Below are 17,149 nucleotides of genomic sequence, written 5' to 3' on the forward strand. Positions count from 1 at the left end.
GCCCAAATCAGATGCCCAGCCCGAATCAGATGCACAGCCCGAATCACATGCCCGGCCCAAATCAATCAGATGCCCAACCCGAATCAGATGCCCGGCCCAAATCAGATGCCCGGCCCAAATCAGATGCACAGCCCAAATCACATGCCCGGCCCAAATCAGATGCACAGCCCGAATCACATGCCCAGCCCGAATCACATGCCCGGCCCGAATCAGATGCCCAGCTCAAATCACATGGCCCAGCCCAAGTCAATCAGTTGCACAGCCCAAATCAGATGCCCTGAGAGATTTGCAGCCTCAACTTACCTCCCATGTCACCTCCCTGGCCTGGTTCAGGTGCTGAAGTAGCCCAGGGTCAGGTCCTGGAGGGAAATGTACTCTGTCAAATACAGCGTTAAAGCAGCTTCTTGGTCGGGCACAGTAGCTCATGCCTGTATCCCAACTACTCGGGGGGGCCGGGGTGGGAGGATCACCTGAGCCCAGGAGTTGGAGACCAACCTGGGCAACACAGCAAGACTCCCACTCTACAAATATTTTAACAAAAACAAAACAAATTAGCTGGGCGTGGTGGTGCACGCCTGTATCCCAGCTGCTCTGGAGGCTGAGGTGGGAGGATCGCTTGGGTCCAGGAAGCTGAGGCTGCGGTGAGCTATGACCACACCCCTGCACTCTAGCCTGGGTGACAGAGCGAGACCCCGTTAAAAAAAAACAAAAAACTGTTTCTCGTGTCCGGTATTGATGTTTGGTGCCCTGTTAAATCCACGCCTACAGAGCCGCGGCTCCTCCCGAGCCTGTGAATCATCGGGTTGCTTTTTCCTCCCGGTCGGCATTCTCCACCTTGCAGCCCCACCCCACACTGCACAGTTGCTGTATAGGGAAAGCACACGTGTTTGGAAAAGGCACAGAAGTTAGTTGCAAGCAAGGTTTATTCTGATGGGGTGAAGCCAGTGTGAGAACGCTCGATCTTTTTTTTTTTGAGACAGAGTTTCACTCTTGTTGCCCAGGCTGGAGTGCAATGACTCAGTCTCGGCTCACTGCAACCTCCACTTCCCAGGTTCAAGCGATTCTCCTGTCTCAGCCTCCCAAGTAGCTGGGATTACAAGCGCGCACGACCACGCCCAGCTAATTTTGTATTTTTAATAGAGTTGGGGTTTTGCCATGTTGGCCAGGGTCGTCTCGAACTCCAGACCTCAGGTGATCCGCCTGCCTCAGCCTCCCAAAGTGCTGGTATTACAGAGGTGAGCCACCACGCCTGGACCACTCAATCCGTTTTAAAATGCGGAACTTAGACATGAGGCCACTTACGAACTCACTGTTGAACTCACACTCTGTGTTCGCACCAGTGATGGGAGTGGAATCCCACGCGTGCTGTGGTTCTCTGTCAGTGCCTCTCCCTCAAGCCGCCTGGGGTGGGCTTCTGCGCTAGTCGGACCTAGAAGCTAAGCTGTGGGTTGTTTGCTCCTGGTGATTTCAGCTGGGCTCTCCTCACCGATGAGGAGATGCTGCTCCTTAGAGAGGGTCCAGCCTGTCTGCCTAATTCATGCTACATGGAGCCCAGGCTGTGTGGCAAATCGTTCTCCATGTGCTCACTGAGAAGCCAGTGGGAGAGACCCTTCAGGTGTCAGTGGGGCAGGAATGGCCGTCCCCAAGACCCAGGAGAGTCCAGTCCTTCCCGCTGTGCACTGAAGAGGGAGGTGGGGGGTCGGGGGGACTGTTTTTGGAAGGTACGATCCACAATCTTTGGAATGTGGTAAGGGAGAAGACAGAGCAAGGCGCACACGCATACGCAAACACACATACACGTATTCACATGCATGCACATGCACACGTACACACATACACAGCTGTGCACACGTGTACATGCATATCCTCGCACACACGTACACACGTACCCGCACACGTGTACACGTCCTCACACGTACACACATCCTCGCACACACGTACACATCCTTGCACACACACCGTATCCTCACACATGGGTACACACGTATCCTTGCACACACATACACATATCCTCGCACACGTGTGCACACATCCTTGCACACACATACACACGTATCCTCGCACACACATACACATATATCCTTGCACATGCGTACACGTCCTCACACACGTACACACATATCCTCGCACACACGTACACGTGTGTGCACATACATGTACACATGTACATACACATCCTGCCCTGCCCCCGCCAACTGTCTGGCCCTGCTAGTAGGTTCCCGGAAGGGGCTTCCTCCCTGTGGTGGAAACACAGGCTGTTTCAAGGCTGCCTGATTTAGAATTGGTTCAAGGACTTGGGAATGTTCCTGACTGATAATTACAGAAACACAGTTAGTTATCCATGCCGAGGCGTAGAGAGTGTCGTTAGGCACAGAATTTTTGTTTCAAGTAGAGCAGAGTAAATTTAGAATTGAATGACAATCAGAGTCACATAAGCACTACGTTGTGTTAGATTTTTGGCATTTTCTTCTCAAATTACTTCAGTCTGTAGATTTGAATTTTAAATACAATTTCTCAGATTTTTTTTCTACAGTATTTTAAATGTCAGATCAGAAGATTATTTGAGTCTCTTCCTCAGAAGTTTGCACTGGCCTTGTATTGCCAAGCACACGCCCTCCCTACCGTTCTTCCGCCCCCTGCCCGCCGTGCCCAGGGTCTGTGACGTTCTCCTTACCGTCCTGCCGCCCCCACCCGCCGTGCCCAGGCTCTATGTCGTCCCTTTCCCCCACCCGCCATGCCCAGGGTCTGTGACGCCCTCCTTACCATCCTGCCGCCGCCACCCCCCGTGCCCAGGGTCTGTGTCATCCCTTTCCCCTGCCCACCATGCCCAGGGTCTGTGACATCCCTTCCCCCCAGGACCATGCTGCATTCACCCTTCAGAGCTGTAGCTCTGTGAGTTTTGAGCAGCACCACCTCTGTCCCCCGCATGTGGGCATCTCCACTGCCCAGAACTGCCCTTGGACCCTGGCACTGCTGCTGTGGGCTGCGTCCTGTGTGTCCCTTCCAGGATGTCACGTGCATGAGGTCGTGGGAGCGTGGCTGCTGGCGTCTGCTCCTTCCTCTCTGCGTTGGAGGCTCATGCATGGCACCTGTGTCTGCAGCACTTTCCTTCTTCGCGTGAGTCACGTTCCGTCCTGTGGATGGACCGTTTGGTCACCAGCAGCGGTGTTTTCGGGTCCTTTCTAGTTTTTGGCCATCGCAGGTAAAGCTGATGTAAACACTTGCAGACTGGTTTTTGTGAGAGTGTTTTATTGGATAAACACGCAGGCCTGGGGTTGCTGGGCCATAGGTACAGTCCTTACTTTATTAGAAACTCACCACATGCTGTTTTCCACACCCTTCGCACCATGTCACATCCCCACGGGCACTGGACGAGATTTCCAGGTGCTACAGTCAGGCCAGCATGTTGGGTGGAGTTTGCTGTTTTTAGTGTGTCTGGCTGGTGTGCAGTGGTGCCCCATGGTGTTGGTGGGGTTTGCTGTTTAGTGTGTCGGCTGGTGTGCAGTGGTGCACACGGTGTTGGTGGGGTTTGCTGTTTTTAGTGTGTCCCGTTGGTGTGCAGTGGTGGCTCATGGTGTTTTAGTTTGCAATTCCCAAATGAGAGGACGTTGGGGCCTTTTCCTGTGCTGTGTTGTGCTTCTACGCACCCATACGTCTTCTTTGGTGGCCACTCAGACCTGCCATCCATTAAATCAAGTTCTGTGTTTCTGAGTGCAGAGTTTGAGAACCCCTGCCATGCCCTGGATGCAGGTCCCTCATCAGACTGTTTCAGGCTCCACAGCAGGGCCTCAGCTCCGGCTCCCACTCCTCTCCTCAGAGCTCTGGCAGCTGCCCCCCCATCCCCCCGGCTCTGCTTCCTCCTGCCCCCCACCGCAGTGGAGGTGGTCCTTCTCCTCGGTGGACTCGGGCCCTGTGCTCACCTCACCGCTCGCTCCAGGGCCCAGTCTGTCTGCTGCCATCCCCAGCACCCAGAGGCAGTGGGCCAGGCTCAGTGGCTCTGTGAGCACCCAGCGAGCTGATGAGTGGCTGCGTCTCCTGTCCTACCAGCAAGAACGGACAGTCCAACCATGTGGTTGGGTTGCCGAGAGCGTGAACAGGCAAAGTTCGGTAATATTTTCAGACCACTGCTAACGCAGGCGGTGCTCAGTGGTAATGACCCATCAATAAGGAATTCACATGGGCCTGGATCTGAAGTTTCATCAGAGTCCAGTTTTCCTGTTTCCTAAGAAAATAAGGCACACACCACGTGGAAATATAATTCGTACCATATAATTTGTCGTTAGCTTTGCAGACACAGCGTAAGTTTCCATTAACAGCACTGAAACCTCCGCCTTAAAACTCAAGCTTCGTGCTGGGAGGGTTGAGAGGGTATCACTTACCGTCCTCAAGTCAGTCACTTCCCTGAACAGAGTTCCCTTCTCACACGGAAGCACATGTTCACGCCTGGTGTGTATCTGACGATCGCACTGCCAGCCGCCAGCAGCAGATGGCTTGGTGACAGCAGCTCCAGAGTCCTTTCTGCTTTGAGATTCTTCCTCTGTTAAGATTGTTTTCCTTGGCAATGCCTGAGTGTAAAGGAAAGCGTCTCTTGGTGCTGGTGAGTGGCCGGCCAGAGCTTTTCACACAGGAGGACAGAGTTGGCTCTTCTTCAAGCCTGACTTAGAAGTGAGCAGGGTTCCCTGTGGATGAACGCTGCCATGTGACAGCCTTCCCCTCCATTCTCCTGTTCTGCCTCGGAGCTCGCACCCTTTCTGCTTTGCTTGTGTGTTGCATCTGTGTGTTTGGAAAGATGGAAGCTTGAATGGAAATTGTCAGAAACGTTACGTTGTGCAAACGGGCTGGAAAAGCTGGTTAGCATCGTTTGAAGCCAGCAAGGTCCCACGAGCATTGACCCACTCTGAGTTAGCCGGGGGTGTTACAGAAGAAGGAACTTCTTTTTCTCTTTTTGAGGCAGACTTGCTCTATCACCCAGGCTGGAGTGCAGTGGTGCAATCCCAGCTCACTGCAACCTCCGCCTCCCAGGTTCAAGCAACTACTGTCCTGCCTCAGCCTCCCAAGTAGCTGTGATTACAGGCACCTGCCACCACACCCGGATAATTTTTGTATTTTTAGTAGAGACAGGGTTTCACCATATTGGTCAGGCTAGTCTCCAACTCCTGACCTCAGGTGATCCACCCACCTCGGCCTCCCAAAGTCCTGGGATTACAGATGTGAGCCACGATGCCCAGCCTATGTCTGCTATAATACTAAGTATAGAAGAACAGGCTTCAGAACATGTTCAGAGCCATGTGCTGCGTAACCGCGTTTGAGTCCATAAGGACCACATGGAGGAGGGTGGCCCCTCAGATAGTAACATTGTGTTTCTCCGGTACCTTTTCTGTGTCTAGAAACAAACACTCACCGTCCGTGCTGCAGTGTCTGCGTGTTGAGTGTAGTCACCTGCTGCACAGGTTCATGGCCTAGGAGCCTCACAGGCTACATTGCGCAGCCCAGGCATCGCACAGCCAGGCACGTAGGAGGCTGCGCCATCCAGGCTTGTGTATGTCACTGTAGGACGTTCACACAGCGATGAAATCACCCAATGACATGTTTCCCAGAACGCACCCCCACCGTTCAGCAACGCTTGGCTGTACCCAGAAACAGCGGTCCCCTGCCATTTTGGCACCAGGGACTGGTTTTGTGGAAGACAGTTTTTCCATGGCTGGGGCAGGGAGCAGAGTGGTTTCAGGTTGAAATTGTTCTACCTCAGATCATGAGGCATTCAGTTCTCATAAGGAGCACGTAACCCAGGTCCCTCACACGCACAGTTCACGGGAGGGTCTCAGGTCCCTCACACGCACAGTTCACAGGAGGGTCTCAGGTCCCTCACACGCACAGTTCACAGTAACCGAGGTCCCTCACACACACAGTTCACAGGAGGGTTTGCCCTCCCCTGAGAATCTCGTGCCGCCACTGATCTGACAGGAGGTGGAGCTCAGGCGGTCACGCTCCTTCACCATCTGCTCACCTCCTGCTGTGGGGCCCAGTTCCTAACAGGCCTCAAACCAGTCCTGGCCCGTGTCCAGGCCTTGGGTACCCCTGCCCAGCACCGGCCAGTATTTCTTTGGAAACACCCACAAGCCCAGGTGCCCACAAAGCTCTGTTCAGCAGTCAGCAGACCCCTCCCCGGCTGTTCCTGGTCACGCATCCCTCATTTTGCAAACTTTCCAGAGTGGATCGCCATCAGAAGAAAGGTGCAGCTGGGCATGGTGGCGCCTGCCTGTCATACTGAGGTCAGGAGTTCAAGACCAGGCTGGCCAACATGGTGAAAACCCATCTCTACTAAAAGTACAAAACTTAGCCAGGTGTGGTGGCGTGCACCTGTAGTACCAGTTACTCAGGAGGCTGAGACATGAGAATGGAGAATTGCTTGAACTCGGGAGGCGAAGGTTGCAGTGAGCTGAGATCGCACCATTGCACTGCAGCCTGGGTGAAAAAAAAAAAAAAAAAAAAAAAAAAAAACAACGAAGAGAGGTGTGTTTGCATCCTGCCTTTTTTGTTTTTTACAAAATAACGACAAGATCATTTAAACAGCCAGCAGAATTTTAATTATTTGGAACTAATTCCATAATACAGCATAAAAACAGAAAAATAACCAGAAAAAGGTTAAAAATGGGGTGTCCTGGTACAAGCTGTTCTTCTTATTAAAACATACCCTTTAGGCTGGGTGCAGTGGTTCACACCTGTAATCTTAGCACTTTGAGAGGCCGAGGCAAGAGGGTTGCTTAAGCCCGGAAGGTGAATGCTGCAGTGAGCTGTGATCGTACCACTGCACTCCAGCCTGGGTGACAGAGTGAGACCCTTTCTCTAAAAATAGAAAAAGACCCTTGAAATCCTGACACGTCATGGTTTCATTTCTATCTTTACAGTTGTTCTGAATTTTTTTTTTTTTTTTTTTTTTTTTTTTTGAGACGGAGTCTCGCTCTGTCGCCCAGGCTGGAGTGCAATGGCGTGATCTTGGCTCACTGCAACCCCCACCTCCCGGGTTCAAGTGATTCTGCTGCCTCAGCCTCCCGAGTAGCTGGGACTATAGGCACCCGCCACCTCGCCCGGCTAATTTTTTGTATTTTTAGTAGAGACGGGGTTTCACCATGTTAGCCAGGATGGTCTGGATCTCCTGACCTCGTGATCCGCCCGCCTCGGCGTCCCAAAGTGCTGAGATTACAGGCGTGAGCCACCGCACCCGGCCTTAATGGAGTCTTTTAATAAGGATGCTGTAAAGATAGGATTACTCATACACCAGAAGGTGAACTTGGAGTCAAAAAATTAACCCCAGATGCGTCAGGGACCTGAAGGTAAAGCCCAGAACCGCAGAGGTAGGACAAAGCCTTCGTGACTGCGGGCCAGGCCACGCTTCCCGGCATACGTCCTCAAAAGACCGCAGAGTGACCACGAAGCCTTTGTGACTGCGGGCCAGGCCACGCTTCCCGGGATACGTCCTCAAAAGACCGCGGAGTGACCACAAAGGCTTTGTGACCGCAGGCCAGGCCACGCTTCCCGGGATACGTCCTCAAAAGCACGCTCTGTAACAGGGTAAAGCAACGTGCTGGACTTCATCAAAATGCACACTTCTGCTCTTTCAAAGGCCTGTTGAAAAAACGAAAAGACAACCAAAGACTGAGATGTTTGGAGGTGACGTATGTAAGGATTTGTCTCCAGAGCAGAGAAAGAGCTCTTGAAACTCAGCAGGAAAACAATCCAGTTTTTTAAATGGGCAGAGAACAATTTGGAAAGACCCTTCACCAGGGAAGATAACACAGGCGGCAAACAAGCCCGTGAAGAAGACGCTCGGCGTCGTTAGTCATTGGGGAATGCAAAGGAAAAGCACACGGAAACGCCACTCTGCCTCTCAGACTGGTTTCAGTTCAAGACTGAGCATACCACATGCCGCGGAGAGTGGGAAGGAGCACAGACTGGCTCAAACTCTTTGGAAAATAGTTGGACAGTTTCTCAAACAGTTAAACGTGCACCTTCCCTGTGGCCCAGCCCTTCCACAGCTGGTATTTGTCCCGGCACAGTGAAAGCACAGGACACACAGACTTTCCCTGGACACCAATCGAATGCTTCTCCGCAGAGGAGCAGGCAGTAAACCGGCATCTCCCCAGAACAGGCCACTTCCCAGCTTCAGAAAGGAGCGGGCACAGGCAGACCTCAGAAAACCACACAGAGTGAAAGAAGCAGAGAAGGGAGGAGAGTGAATGACAGGCTTCCACTTGTGTCAAGCTCTAGAAAGTGCAGCCCGGTCACGGGACAGAAAGCAGATCCGGGGGTGCCGGGGCACCGTGGGGTTCGCGCTGCAGAGGAGCAGAGGAAGCCGGGCGAAGGACGTGGCTGTCACCCCCACTGTGCCGACGGCTTCGCAGGCATGTCTCTGGTCATATGGGGACGGCTTCGCAGGCGTGTCTCTGGTCATATGGGGACGGCTTCGCAGGTGTCTCTCTGATCGTATGGGGACGGCTTCGCAGGCGTGTCTCTCTGGTCATACACGTCAGCACATGTGGCAAGTGTGTTGCTTGCATCTCTGTGTGGCTCTAGTGTTTGTTTTTTGAGACAGGGTCTTGCTCTGTCACCCAGGCTGGAGTGCTGTGGCACAGTCCTCCCACCTCAGCCTCCTGAGTAGCTGGGACCACAGGCATGCACCACAGCACCGAGCTAATCTTCCTGTTTTTTACAGAGATGGGGGTCTTTGCCATGTTGCCCAGGCTGGTCTTGAATTCCTGGGCTCTAGTGATCCACCTGCCTCAGCCTCCACAGTGCTAGGACTGCACCCATGCACCGCCTGTGTGAATGTTCTGAACGAAAGGGGCATTTGGCAGCTTTGCGTCCACCCCAAGACTTGTTTTGAAACGGTGAGGTTGAAACTCACAGGTGTCCCTTAAATGCGATGTGCGATACCTTGAGTTGTGGGGGTTTTGCCTGTGAATTTCTCATTCTTCTCTCTGTTTTTTCATTCCAGAACGTCGCCCTGTGCTGGGCTGCCGGGAGCTTGTCTTCAGGAACCTCTCCAAGATCCTCCCTGCCCTGTGCCACGACATCACCGACTGGGTGGTGGGGACCCGAGTGAAGTCGGCACAGCTGCTGCCGGTGCTGCTGCTGCACGCAGAGGACCACGCCACGCAGCACCTGGAGGTTGTCCTCCGGACCCTGTTCCAGGCCTGCACCGATGAGGAGGCAGCTGTGGTCCACAGCGTAAGTGGCCGCATTCCAGCCGTGGCCACGGAGCTCTAACTCGAGCTTAAGATCCCACCTCTGTGGTGTGCAGGGCCCGAGGCTGTCCTGCAGCCAAGACAGCGTTTCCCTCACCCCCGGGCCGCAGGCCCTCCCCACGCCCAGCCCCTGGGAACCGCCGGTCTGCTTTCTGTACCTGTAACAGTGTGTCGAGGGTGAACCTTTCATGCTCATTTTCAAGCACACTCGGGCGTGCAGCGCTGGGTGCGTGTTGTGTAAACGTGCCGTGCTCCAGACAGGGCCGGGGCTGCTGACGAAGGACCGAGATGCCCAGAGTTCAGCATTGACATCCAGGCTGTCCTGAGGGCCCTTCCAGGCCTCGCAGGGGCTGTGGGGACACCCAGGCGCAGGGTGTCCTGCGAGTGGCGTCCCTGGTGCCGTCTTCTTTCTCACTCCCTGTCCGCACTCGGCTGGTGGTTATTGCCTCGGCACCAGTGGGTACGCACGAGGGAGTCCCATGCTTAGGCCACTCTTCCTCACTAGGCCGGGCCACACTCTGTGCTGACAGTCACCACCGTGGGCCGTGCTCAGGCCACTCCTCCTCACTAGGCCAGGCCACGCTCTATGCTTACAGTCACCACCATGAGGACTTAACACCCACCCCTCAAAGACACTTCCTAGTGCTCAGGAGAACAACTAAAGCTTTGACTTGAGGTTTCAGTTCAAAATATCCTCATCTTGAACCTTAAATTCCATTGCAAGGAATCCTTTCCAGCAGTTTTTACTTTTAGTGGTCCAGGTCACTGTTACTAGCTGGGCGTAGTGGCGTGCATCTGTGGTTCTAGCTCCTGGGAGGCTGAGGTGGGAGGATCGCTTGAGCCCGGGAGGTCAAGGCTGCAGTGAGCTATGATTGCGCCACTACAATCCAGCCTGGGCAACGGAATGAGACACTGTCTCAGATAAAACAAAAAAATCTAAATCACTGTGACTGATTGAAAGTAAATGTTCCAGGTTCCATGTTATTTTCATGTCATGTTTCTACTTTTCAAAAACTACCATGAATTTAAAATTGTCTGTAGTTCTCTGTGGAACCTATGGGAGAGCAAGAGACACGGGGTGAGGCTGAGAGGACAGGAGACTGTGATCCACTGTGGAATCCCACGGTGCAGAGGGGCTGGTGTGTGTGTGATCCACTGTGGAATCCCATGGTGCAGAGAGGCGGGTGTGTATTGATTTGCTGTGGAATCCCATGGTGCAGAGGGGCTGGTGGGTATTGATTTGCTGTGGAATCCCATGGTGCAGAGGGGCTGGTGTGTTTTGATCAGCTTAGTGATGGGAAGGTTGGGTCACTGGTGTCCGATGAGGGGCGTGCAGTGAACCCGGCAGCTGGGACACAGCATTCTTTGGGCCAGACTTCACTGTCTGGGGGGTGTGTCCGGCTTGCTGGCTGTGAGCCTGGCCTCAGGGACGTTCTGAGGTCACACCAGGACTTGTACTTTTCCTGAGGGCTCTGAGCATGTGCCAAGGACTCACTCGGCCTAACACGGGGCTCTGTCTGGTGCACGGCTGTGTCTGGGAGGCCACAGCGCCAAGAGCAGGAGCCTGGCTGAGACCCTCGGGTTTGGCTCTGAGTTTACTCATGTTTGTTTCTCGCAGTGTACGAGATCCGCAGAGCTCGTCGGGACGTTCGTCAGCCCTGAGGTGTTTCTGAAGCTGATCTTATCGACGCTGAAGAAGACGCCTTCCGCCTCCGGCCTTCTGGTGCTGGCCTCCGCCATGCGGGGTTGTCCCCGAGAAGCCCTCCAACCGCACCTGGCAGCCATCACCACAGAGCTGGCACAGGCCCACATCTGCCAGGCATCTGAAAACGTAAGACCACTTGGGAGAGGGGGGATTGAAAAAGAGGAGCTTCCCCTGCCCGGCCGTCTGCCGTTGTAAGGACGTGTCTGTGGGTCCGCCCCGTGCCGCCGGGCTGGGCCGTCGGAAACACCCAATGACGTGTCTGCGGGTCCGCTCTGTGCCGCCAGGCCGGGCCGGGCCATCGGAAACACCTGCGGTAGCCGGGATGCCCTCACCAATACCCGTTGTTCCAGGGCCTCGCCCTGCGCTGTGCAGAGCCCCAGCGCCAGCCGCAGCCGCAGGCGGCCGCTCACATTTACATTCGTTGCTGCCCCTTTCTTGGCCACGCTGGCCACAGTTCACGTGTTCGATGACTCAGGAGGCGTCCACGGCCGGGACCCGCTGGCCCGTGCTGCTGGATGTAGATGCGGGGTCTACGTCATCCCACCTCTGAGGAGCGTGGTCGCACATCCGCCATCCCACCCAGTCCCCACGGTACCTGCACAGATCGCACGTCCTCGGGGGGCACTGGCAGCCTGTTCCCCATCAGCCCTGTCTGGCGTTCCGAGCTGTGCTTCACACAGCCCAGCCGAGGATTTGCCAGAGACATTTGTTTAATTTTAAATTGAGCAGCAAATCCTTGAGCTCAGAAGCTGGAACAGCCTGGGTAGTTGGGCTTAATTGTTTGGAATAATCCATAGTTGTATTCCATGGAAGAAGAAGTGACGACTTTGCTTTGTTTGGAGGTGAGTGGTCCCTGTCAGTGTGTGTTGGACTCAGCACCCCAGATCTTTCTAGGACACGGGGCTGCCCCCACCAGGCGGCCGTCCCACGCAGGGAGGGCCTCAGCTCGCCCCTGGAGGCCGGCACTTGCTCCGGCTCGATCATTTCCGGCGGTTTCTTTGGCCCCAAAGCTGGCCTGGGGCGCGGGGACTTGCTGCTGTGCTGTCAGCCCGGCCCATCCTGTGTCAGGCTCCCTCTCCGTCCTCAGAACGAGAAGTGGGGCTGTTGACAGTCATTTTTGTAAACTGTTTTAAGAAACCTGTAAGCAGTTCCTGGAATACACAGAGGGAAAGAAACGGAGCTGGGGTTGGGAAGGGAGCCGGGGAGGGGGCCGGGCCGTGTGCTCATGGCGTCTCAGCGACGTTCCAGCTTTTCCCAAAGCCCGTTTTTAACACGTCGCCAAATCTGTGTCAGTTCTGCGCTTTCCTTTACTCACAACGTGTTCTGAGGATGCCTTTGATTTCTGTACATAGATTTGCAAGCCAGAAGCATTTTTCCCTGGAAGGGCGTAACTTGAGAATGTGCACAGGTGCCTAAATCCTTATCTCACAAACTTTATAGCAAAGAAAGTGTAGTTTTCACATCTCCGTGTTGGTTACAGGAAAACGGAATTGTGTCTTCCCACAGTTGTGTGTTTGGCTCCCCATCTTCCAGTTTTATCGCGGAAAAATTTACTCACAATCTTTCAAACAGAGACCTCTTTCTGACAAAGTCCAGTCACACAGGACTGCTGGGAAGCCATCCTCAACCTTCCAGGCTGCGAACGTGTGTCGGCCCTTTGGCCAAGGAGCCAGTCACAGTGAAAACCCAAGACGTACATTTCACTCCTTTCTTGTTTTTATTTTTATTTATTTTATTTTATTTTATTTTATTTTGAGATGGAGTCTCGCTCTGTCACCCAGGCTGGAGTGCAGTGGCGCGATCTCGGCTCGCTGCAAGCTCCGCCTCCCGGGTTCACACCATTCTCCTGCCTCAGCCTCCTGAGCAGCTGGGACTACAGGCACCCGCCACCACGCCCGGCTAACTTTTTGTATTTTTAGTAGAGACGGGGTTTCACTGTGTTAGCCAGGATGGTCTCAATCTCCTGACCTCATGATCCACCCACCTCGGCCTCCCAAAGTGCTGGGATTACAGGCGTGAGCCACCACGCCTGGCCTCTTGTTTTTATTTTTTTTGTTTTAGAATTGATCCTCCCACCTCAGCCTCCTGAGTCGCTGGGACTACAGGTGTGCACCACCACACCTGGGTAATTTTTTTTTATTTTATTTATTTTTATGTATTTACTTTTTGGGATGGAGTCTCACTCTGTCGCCCAGGCTGGAATGCAGTGGTGCGATCTCGGCTAAGCGATTCTCCTGCCTCAGCCTCCCAAGTAGCCAGGATTACAGGCGCGTGCCACCACGCCTGGCTAATTTTTGTGTTTTTTAGTAGAGACAGGGTTTCACCATGTTAGCCAGGCTGGTCTCAAACTCCTGACTTCAAGTGATCAGCCCACCTCGGCCTCCCAAAGTGCTGGGATTACAGGTGTGAGCCACTGCACCTGGCCCCGTTTTACTCCTTAACAGACTTACTTGGCAAGAAAGGGTGAACGTACTCAGGTCTCAGTCAGTCAGGTCCGCGGCTCTGTGCTCTTCCCGCGGCCGGCCAGGCTTTGTTTGTGTCATGTCATTTGGGAAGTCGATTATGTTTCCCACAATTATTCTCCAGTAGCTATGAGAACAGGTTAAAAATGTCTTTCAAGAACAAACCGAAATTGTTTTAAAAGCCCATGTTTAAACAGAGAAGTCCGTGAAAATGTATTCTAAACTAAGCCTGGCTTCACTCCGTGCCCTGGGGTTCACAGGAAATCTGGCTTTAGCAGTAGGTACTTCCAGGTGTCTCGGGCCCAGTGGTGCCCCTGGAGCTCGACGGACAGGAGCTGGAGTCTCCTGGGAAGGAGTTTAGGACAGGCGCCTAGAGTGAGGAAATGGGTAGCTCACCAATTCGCTTCTCAGGCAGGGAAGCCAGCAGTTCTGGGATGCCATTGCCATTGTTGAAATAGGAGTCTCTTGTGCTTTTCTGAATTGAAAACTTTTGCAATCTTAGATAACATTATTTCAGAAAACAATGTTTGAAATACTCAGTATTTCAAAAAATACTGAGAATTATTTCCTGCTGTATCTTTTTTCTTTTTCATTCTGTGTGTGTGTGTTGTATGTAGGCAGACACTGAAAATTGTCTGGTCAAATATAGAGAAATCTATAAATGTGAAGTCTTGTCACTTCCTCAGAGACGGTGCCGCGTTCGTGCAGGAGGGTGGCACTTGCTGCAAAGGATGCCTGATTCCCCGTTTGTTCCTCCGCTTGGAGGTGTGGTCAGCCAGGAGGGGCTGTGTCTTCTAAACGCGCCTGCCTTTTGATTTTAACCGAAAAGATGATAGCTCCTGAAATGTACATGACAGATCATTCTAGAAACTAGCCACATAGTGTCCTCAGAAGTCAGCCAGTTAGTACAGGCCTTAGAGAAATTGGGCTGTGGGAAAAATCAGGAATGGAATAAAAACAAATCTGTGGCTTCTGTGGGAGTTGGGGCCACGACAGGGCCACACAGCTCCGCCAGCTCCAAGGTAGACGGGGCCACGCGGCTCCGCCAGCTCCGAGGTAGATGGAGCCACGCAGCTCCGTGTCTTCTGTGGGTCAGGGCGGGGCCAGGGTGCAAGGACCGAACACTGCTGTAGTAGAGAGGGAGTGTTTTGTTTAGTCTTTCATGATTTACATCAGTGGGGAATGAGGCTTAGAGTTTTAGAACTGATTAGGAAATGTAGAACCAACCCATTGTCTAGCCAAATAATTACCAAACTTTTTTGAACTCACACCCCCATTAGTAAAAACAGTTTTTAGCATAGGCCTCCAATATACGTGCACTGTTGATAAGTCATGTGTTTAAATTACATGGCCAGTGTCCTAACTCACCCTGTACTTTATGAAACATACATAAAATAGACATTAGAGGGACGTTATAAGAAGTAAATACAGGCCAGGCGTGGTGGTTCTTATCTATAATCCCAGCACTTTGGGAGGCCACAGCAGGAGGATCACTTAAGGCTAGGAGTTTGAGACTGCAGTTAGCCGTGATTGCACCACTGCACTCCAGCCTGGGCGACAGAGCAAGACCCTGTCTCTAAAAAATAAGTTAAAATTTATTTAGAAAGAAGTAAGCATACGCAAAGCTTTAGGAATTCTTGGGTCCAGCACACGCTTGCTGTGTTGCAGGCTTCAGATCCTGGCTGACTCACAGTGGATGAGGCTGGAGCCGGGAGGGGAAGCCATTCAACCAGCGCAGCCTTAGGTGCAGAGCTGAGACTTCACCTCCCCATCAATCAGGAAACACTTTAAACCATAAATTTTGTTTGTCTTTCTTAAAACTTGGTGTTATAGAAATACCCAAAAATGCACAGAAGAGGGGCAGGGAGCAGAGCGAAGGTGTGCCAGCTTCAGTGCTGACCAGCCCTTTGCATTCATGTTCTGCCTGCCTGGAGCCACTTTTCTTTTTAGCTTTGGAGGGCAGGGAGAACTTGGGTGTGTTATAAAGCAGATAATGCAGCGCGCCCTCATTTCCCTCACAGGTACCGTGGTGTGGATCACTAACGCAGCTGCTCGACCACATCGCTCAAGTGCCTGTTCACATTTCACAAAATAAGCACAGATTCCTTAGCTCCCAGTCTGTGTTCAGTTTTCTCGTCAACAAGCACGCCCTTTTATGGTTGACGTGCCAGCACCCTACGTCCAGCACCTGGGGGCTGTCCCTGCAAGGGCTCTCCCATGCCCGCTGCCCCTTGTGAGCCGTAGACTAGGAGCCCCGGGCGGGCTCTGTCAGCCCTGGCACTGGGGCTGGAGCCCTGTATTAGTCCATTCTCATGTCGCTAATAAAGACCTACCAGAGACTGGGTAATTTATAAAGAAAAAGGGGCTTACTGGACTCAAAGTTCCACATGGCTGTGGAGGCCTCACAATCATGGCGGAAGGCAAAGGAGGAGCAAAGTCACATTTTGCATGGCGGCAGCAAGAGAGAGTGTGCGGGGGAACTGCCCTTTATACAAACGTCAGGTCTCTCGAGACTTACTATCATGAGAACAGCACGGGAAAGACCCACCCCATGATTCAGTTCCCTCTCACAGGATCCTCCCAGGACACATGGGGATTACAGGAGCTACAGTTCAAGATGGGATTCGGGTGGGGACACGACCAAATTGTACCAAGCTCTGACGGTGCCACCGGTCTCTTCCAGGACCTCTACCTGGAGCGCCTGCTGCTCTGTGTGCAGGCTCTGGTGTCTTTGTGTCGTGAGGACTGTGGCGCGGCCAGCCTACAGCTCATGGACGTGCTGCTGACCATAGTGGCCCTTGCAGGTGCCACCGGCCTGAGGGACAAGGTAAGGCTGACGCAGTGGCTGCTGCTTGACCTAGTGGAGCTCACAGCTGGAAGGCATCTCTAAGTGAGGTGAACTGTCTCCCACGCATCCCCTCTGTGCTTGAGCCCCAGGCCTCAAACATGTCTGACCAGCAAAGACCAGGGATTAAGAACCTTGCCGGTGAGTCCCCGGGCAACGGCCTTCGGGGCAGCCTTCCAGCTGCCAGTGTATTCTGGCATCAGGGAGTGGAGACAACTGTTTAATGTTAGGGTCTACAGCAAAGAAGCAAACAAGAAATAAGACATAACCTTGAAACCTGTGCACTTGAGTGGGGTTTAATAGTGCACATGTCGCCGGGCGCGGAGGCTCACGCCTGTAATCCCAACACTTTGGGAGGCCGAGGTGGGTGGATCACCTGAGGTCAGGAGTTTGAGACCAGCCTGACCAACATGGTGAAACCTCGTCTCTACTAAAAATACAAAAAATTAGCCGGGCGTGGTGGCACGTGCCTGTAATCCCAGCTACTCAGGAGGCTGAGGCAGGAAAATCGCTTGAACCGGGGAAGCAGAGGTTGCAGTGAGCCGAGATTGTGCCACTGCACTCCAGCCTGGGCGGAGCAACGGAGCGAGACTCCGTCAAAAAAAAAAAAAAAAAAGTACATGTGTTGACTGTGAGTCGAGAGAAGATACTGTGATTTCCTGCTCTCATTGCAGCGCAGCGTTCAAAAGTACTTCTCGCCCGTGGGCTCCCTGTTTATGCCCCAAAATCACCTTTTTTCTTCAGTGGAGTCTCACTGTGTTACCCAGGCTGGAGTGCAATGGCGCGATCTCTGCTCACTGTAACTTCCGCCTCCCGGGTTCAAGTGACTCTCCTGCCTCAGCCTCCTGAGTAGCCAGGATTACAGGTGCGCGCCACCACACCCGGCTGATTT

At 53.1% G+C, this 17,149-nt stretch overlaps 1 protein-coding gene across 2 annotated transcripts in view; it reads left to right on the forward strand.

Moving 5' to 3' along the window:
* Window positions 1-17,149, forward strand: part of DNAAF5 (dynein axonemal assembly factor 5) — a 79,903-nt gene that overhangs the window by 16,219 nt on the left and 46,535 nt on the right. For both annotated transcript variants that reach the window (XM_058434433.1, XM_032145954.2), the window contains exons 5-7: window positions 8,996-9,228; window positions 10,864-11,076; window positions 16,096-16,239. In XM_058434433.1, the coding sequence (XP_058290416.1) occupies window positions 8,996-9,228; window positions 10,864-11,076; window positions 16,096-16,239 (590 nt within the window). The remainder of the gene's footprint in view (window positions 1-8,995; window positions 9,229-10,863; window positions 11,077-16,095; window positions 16,240-17,149) is intronic.

The sequence above is a fragment of the Hylobates moloch genome, unplaced genomic scaffold (genome assembly GCF_009828535.3).
Source record: "Hylobates moloch isolate HMO894 unplaced genomic scaffold, HMol_V3 SCAFFOLD_24, whole genome shotgun sequence".
Taxonomy (NCBI): Eukaryota; Metazoa; Chordata; class Mammalia; order Primates; family Hylobatidae; genus Hylobates; species Hylobates moloch.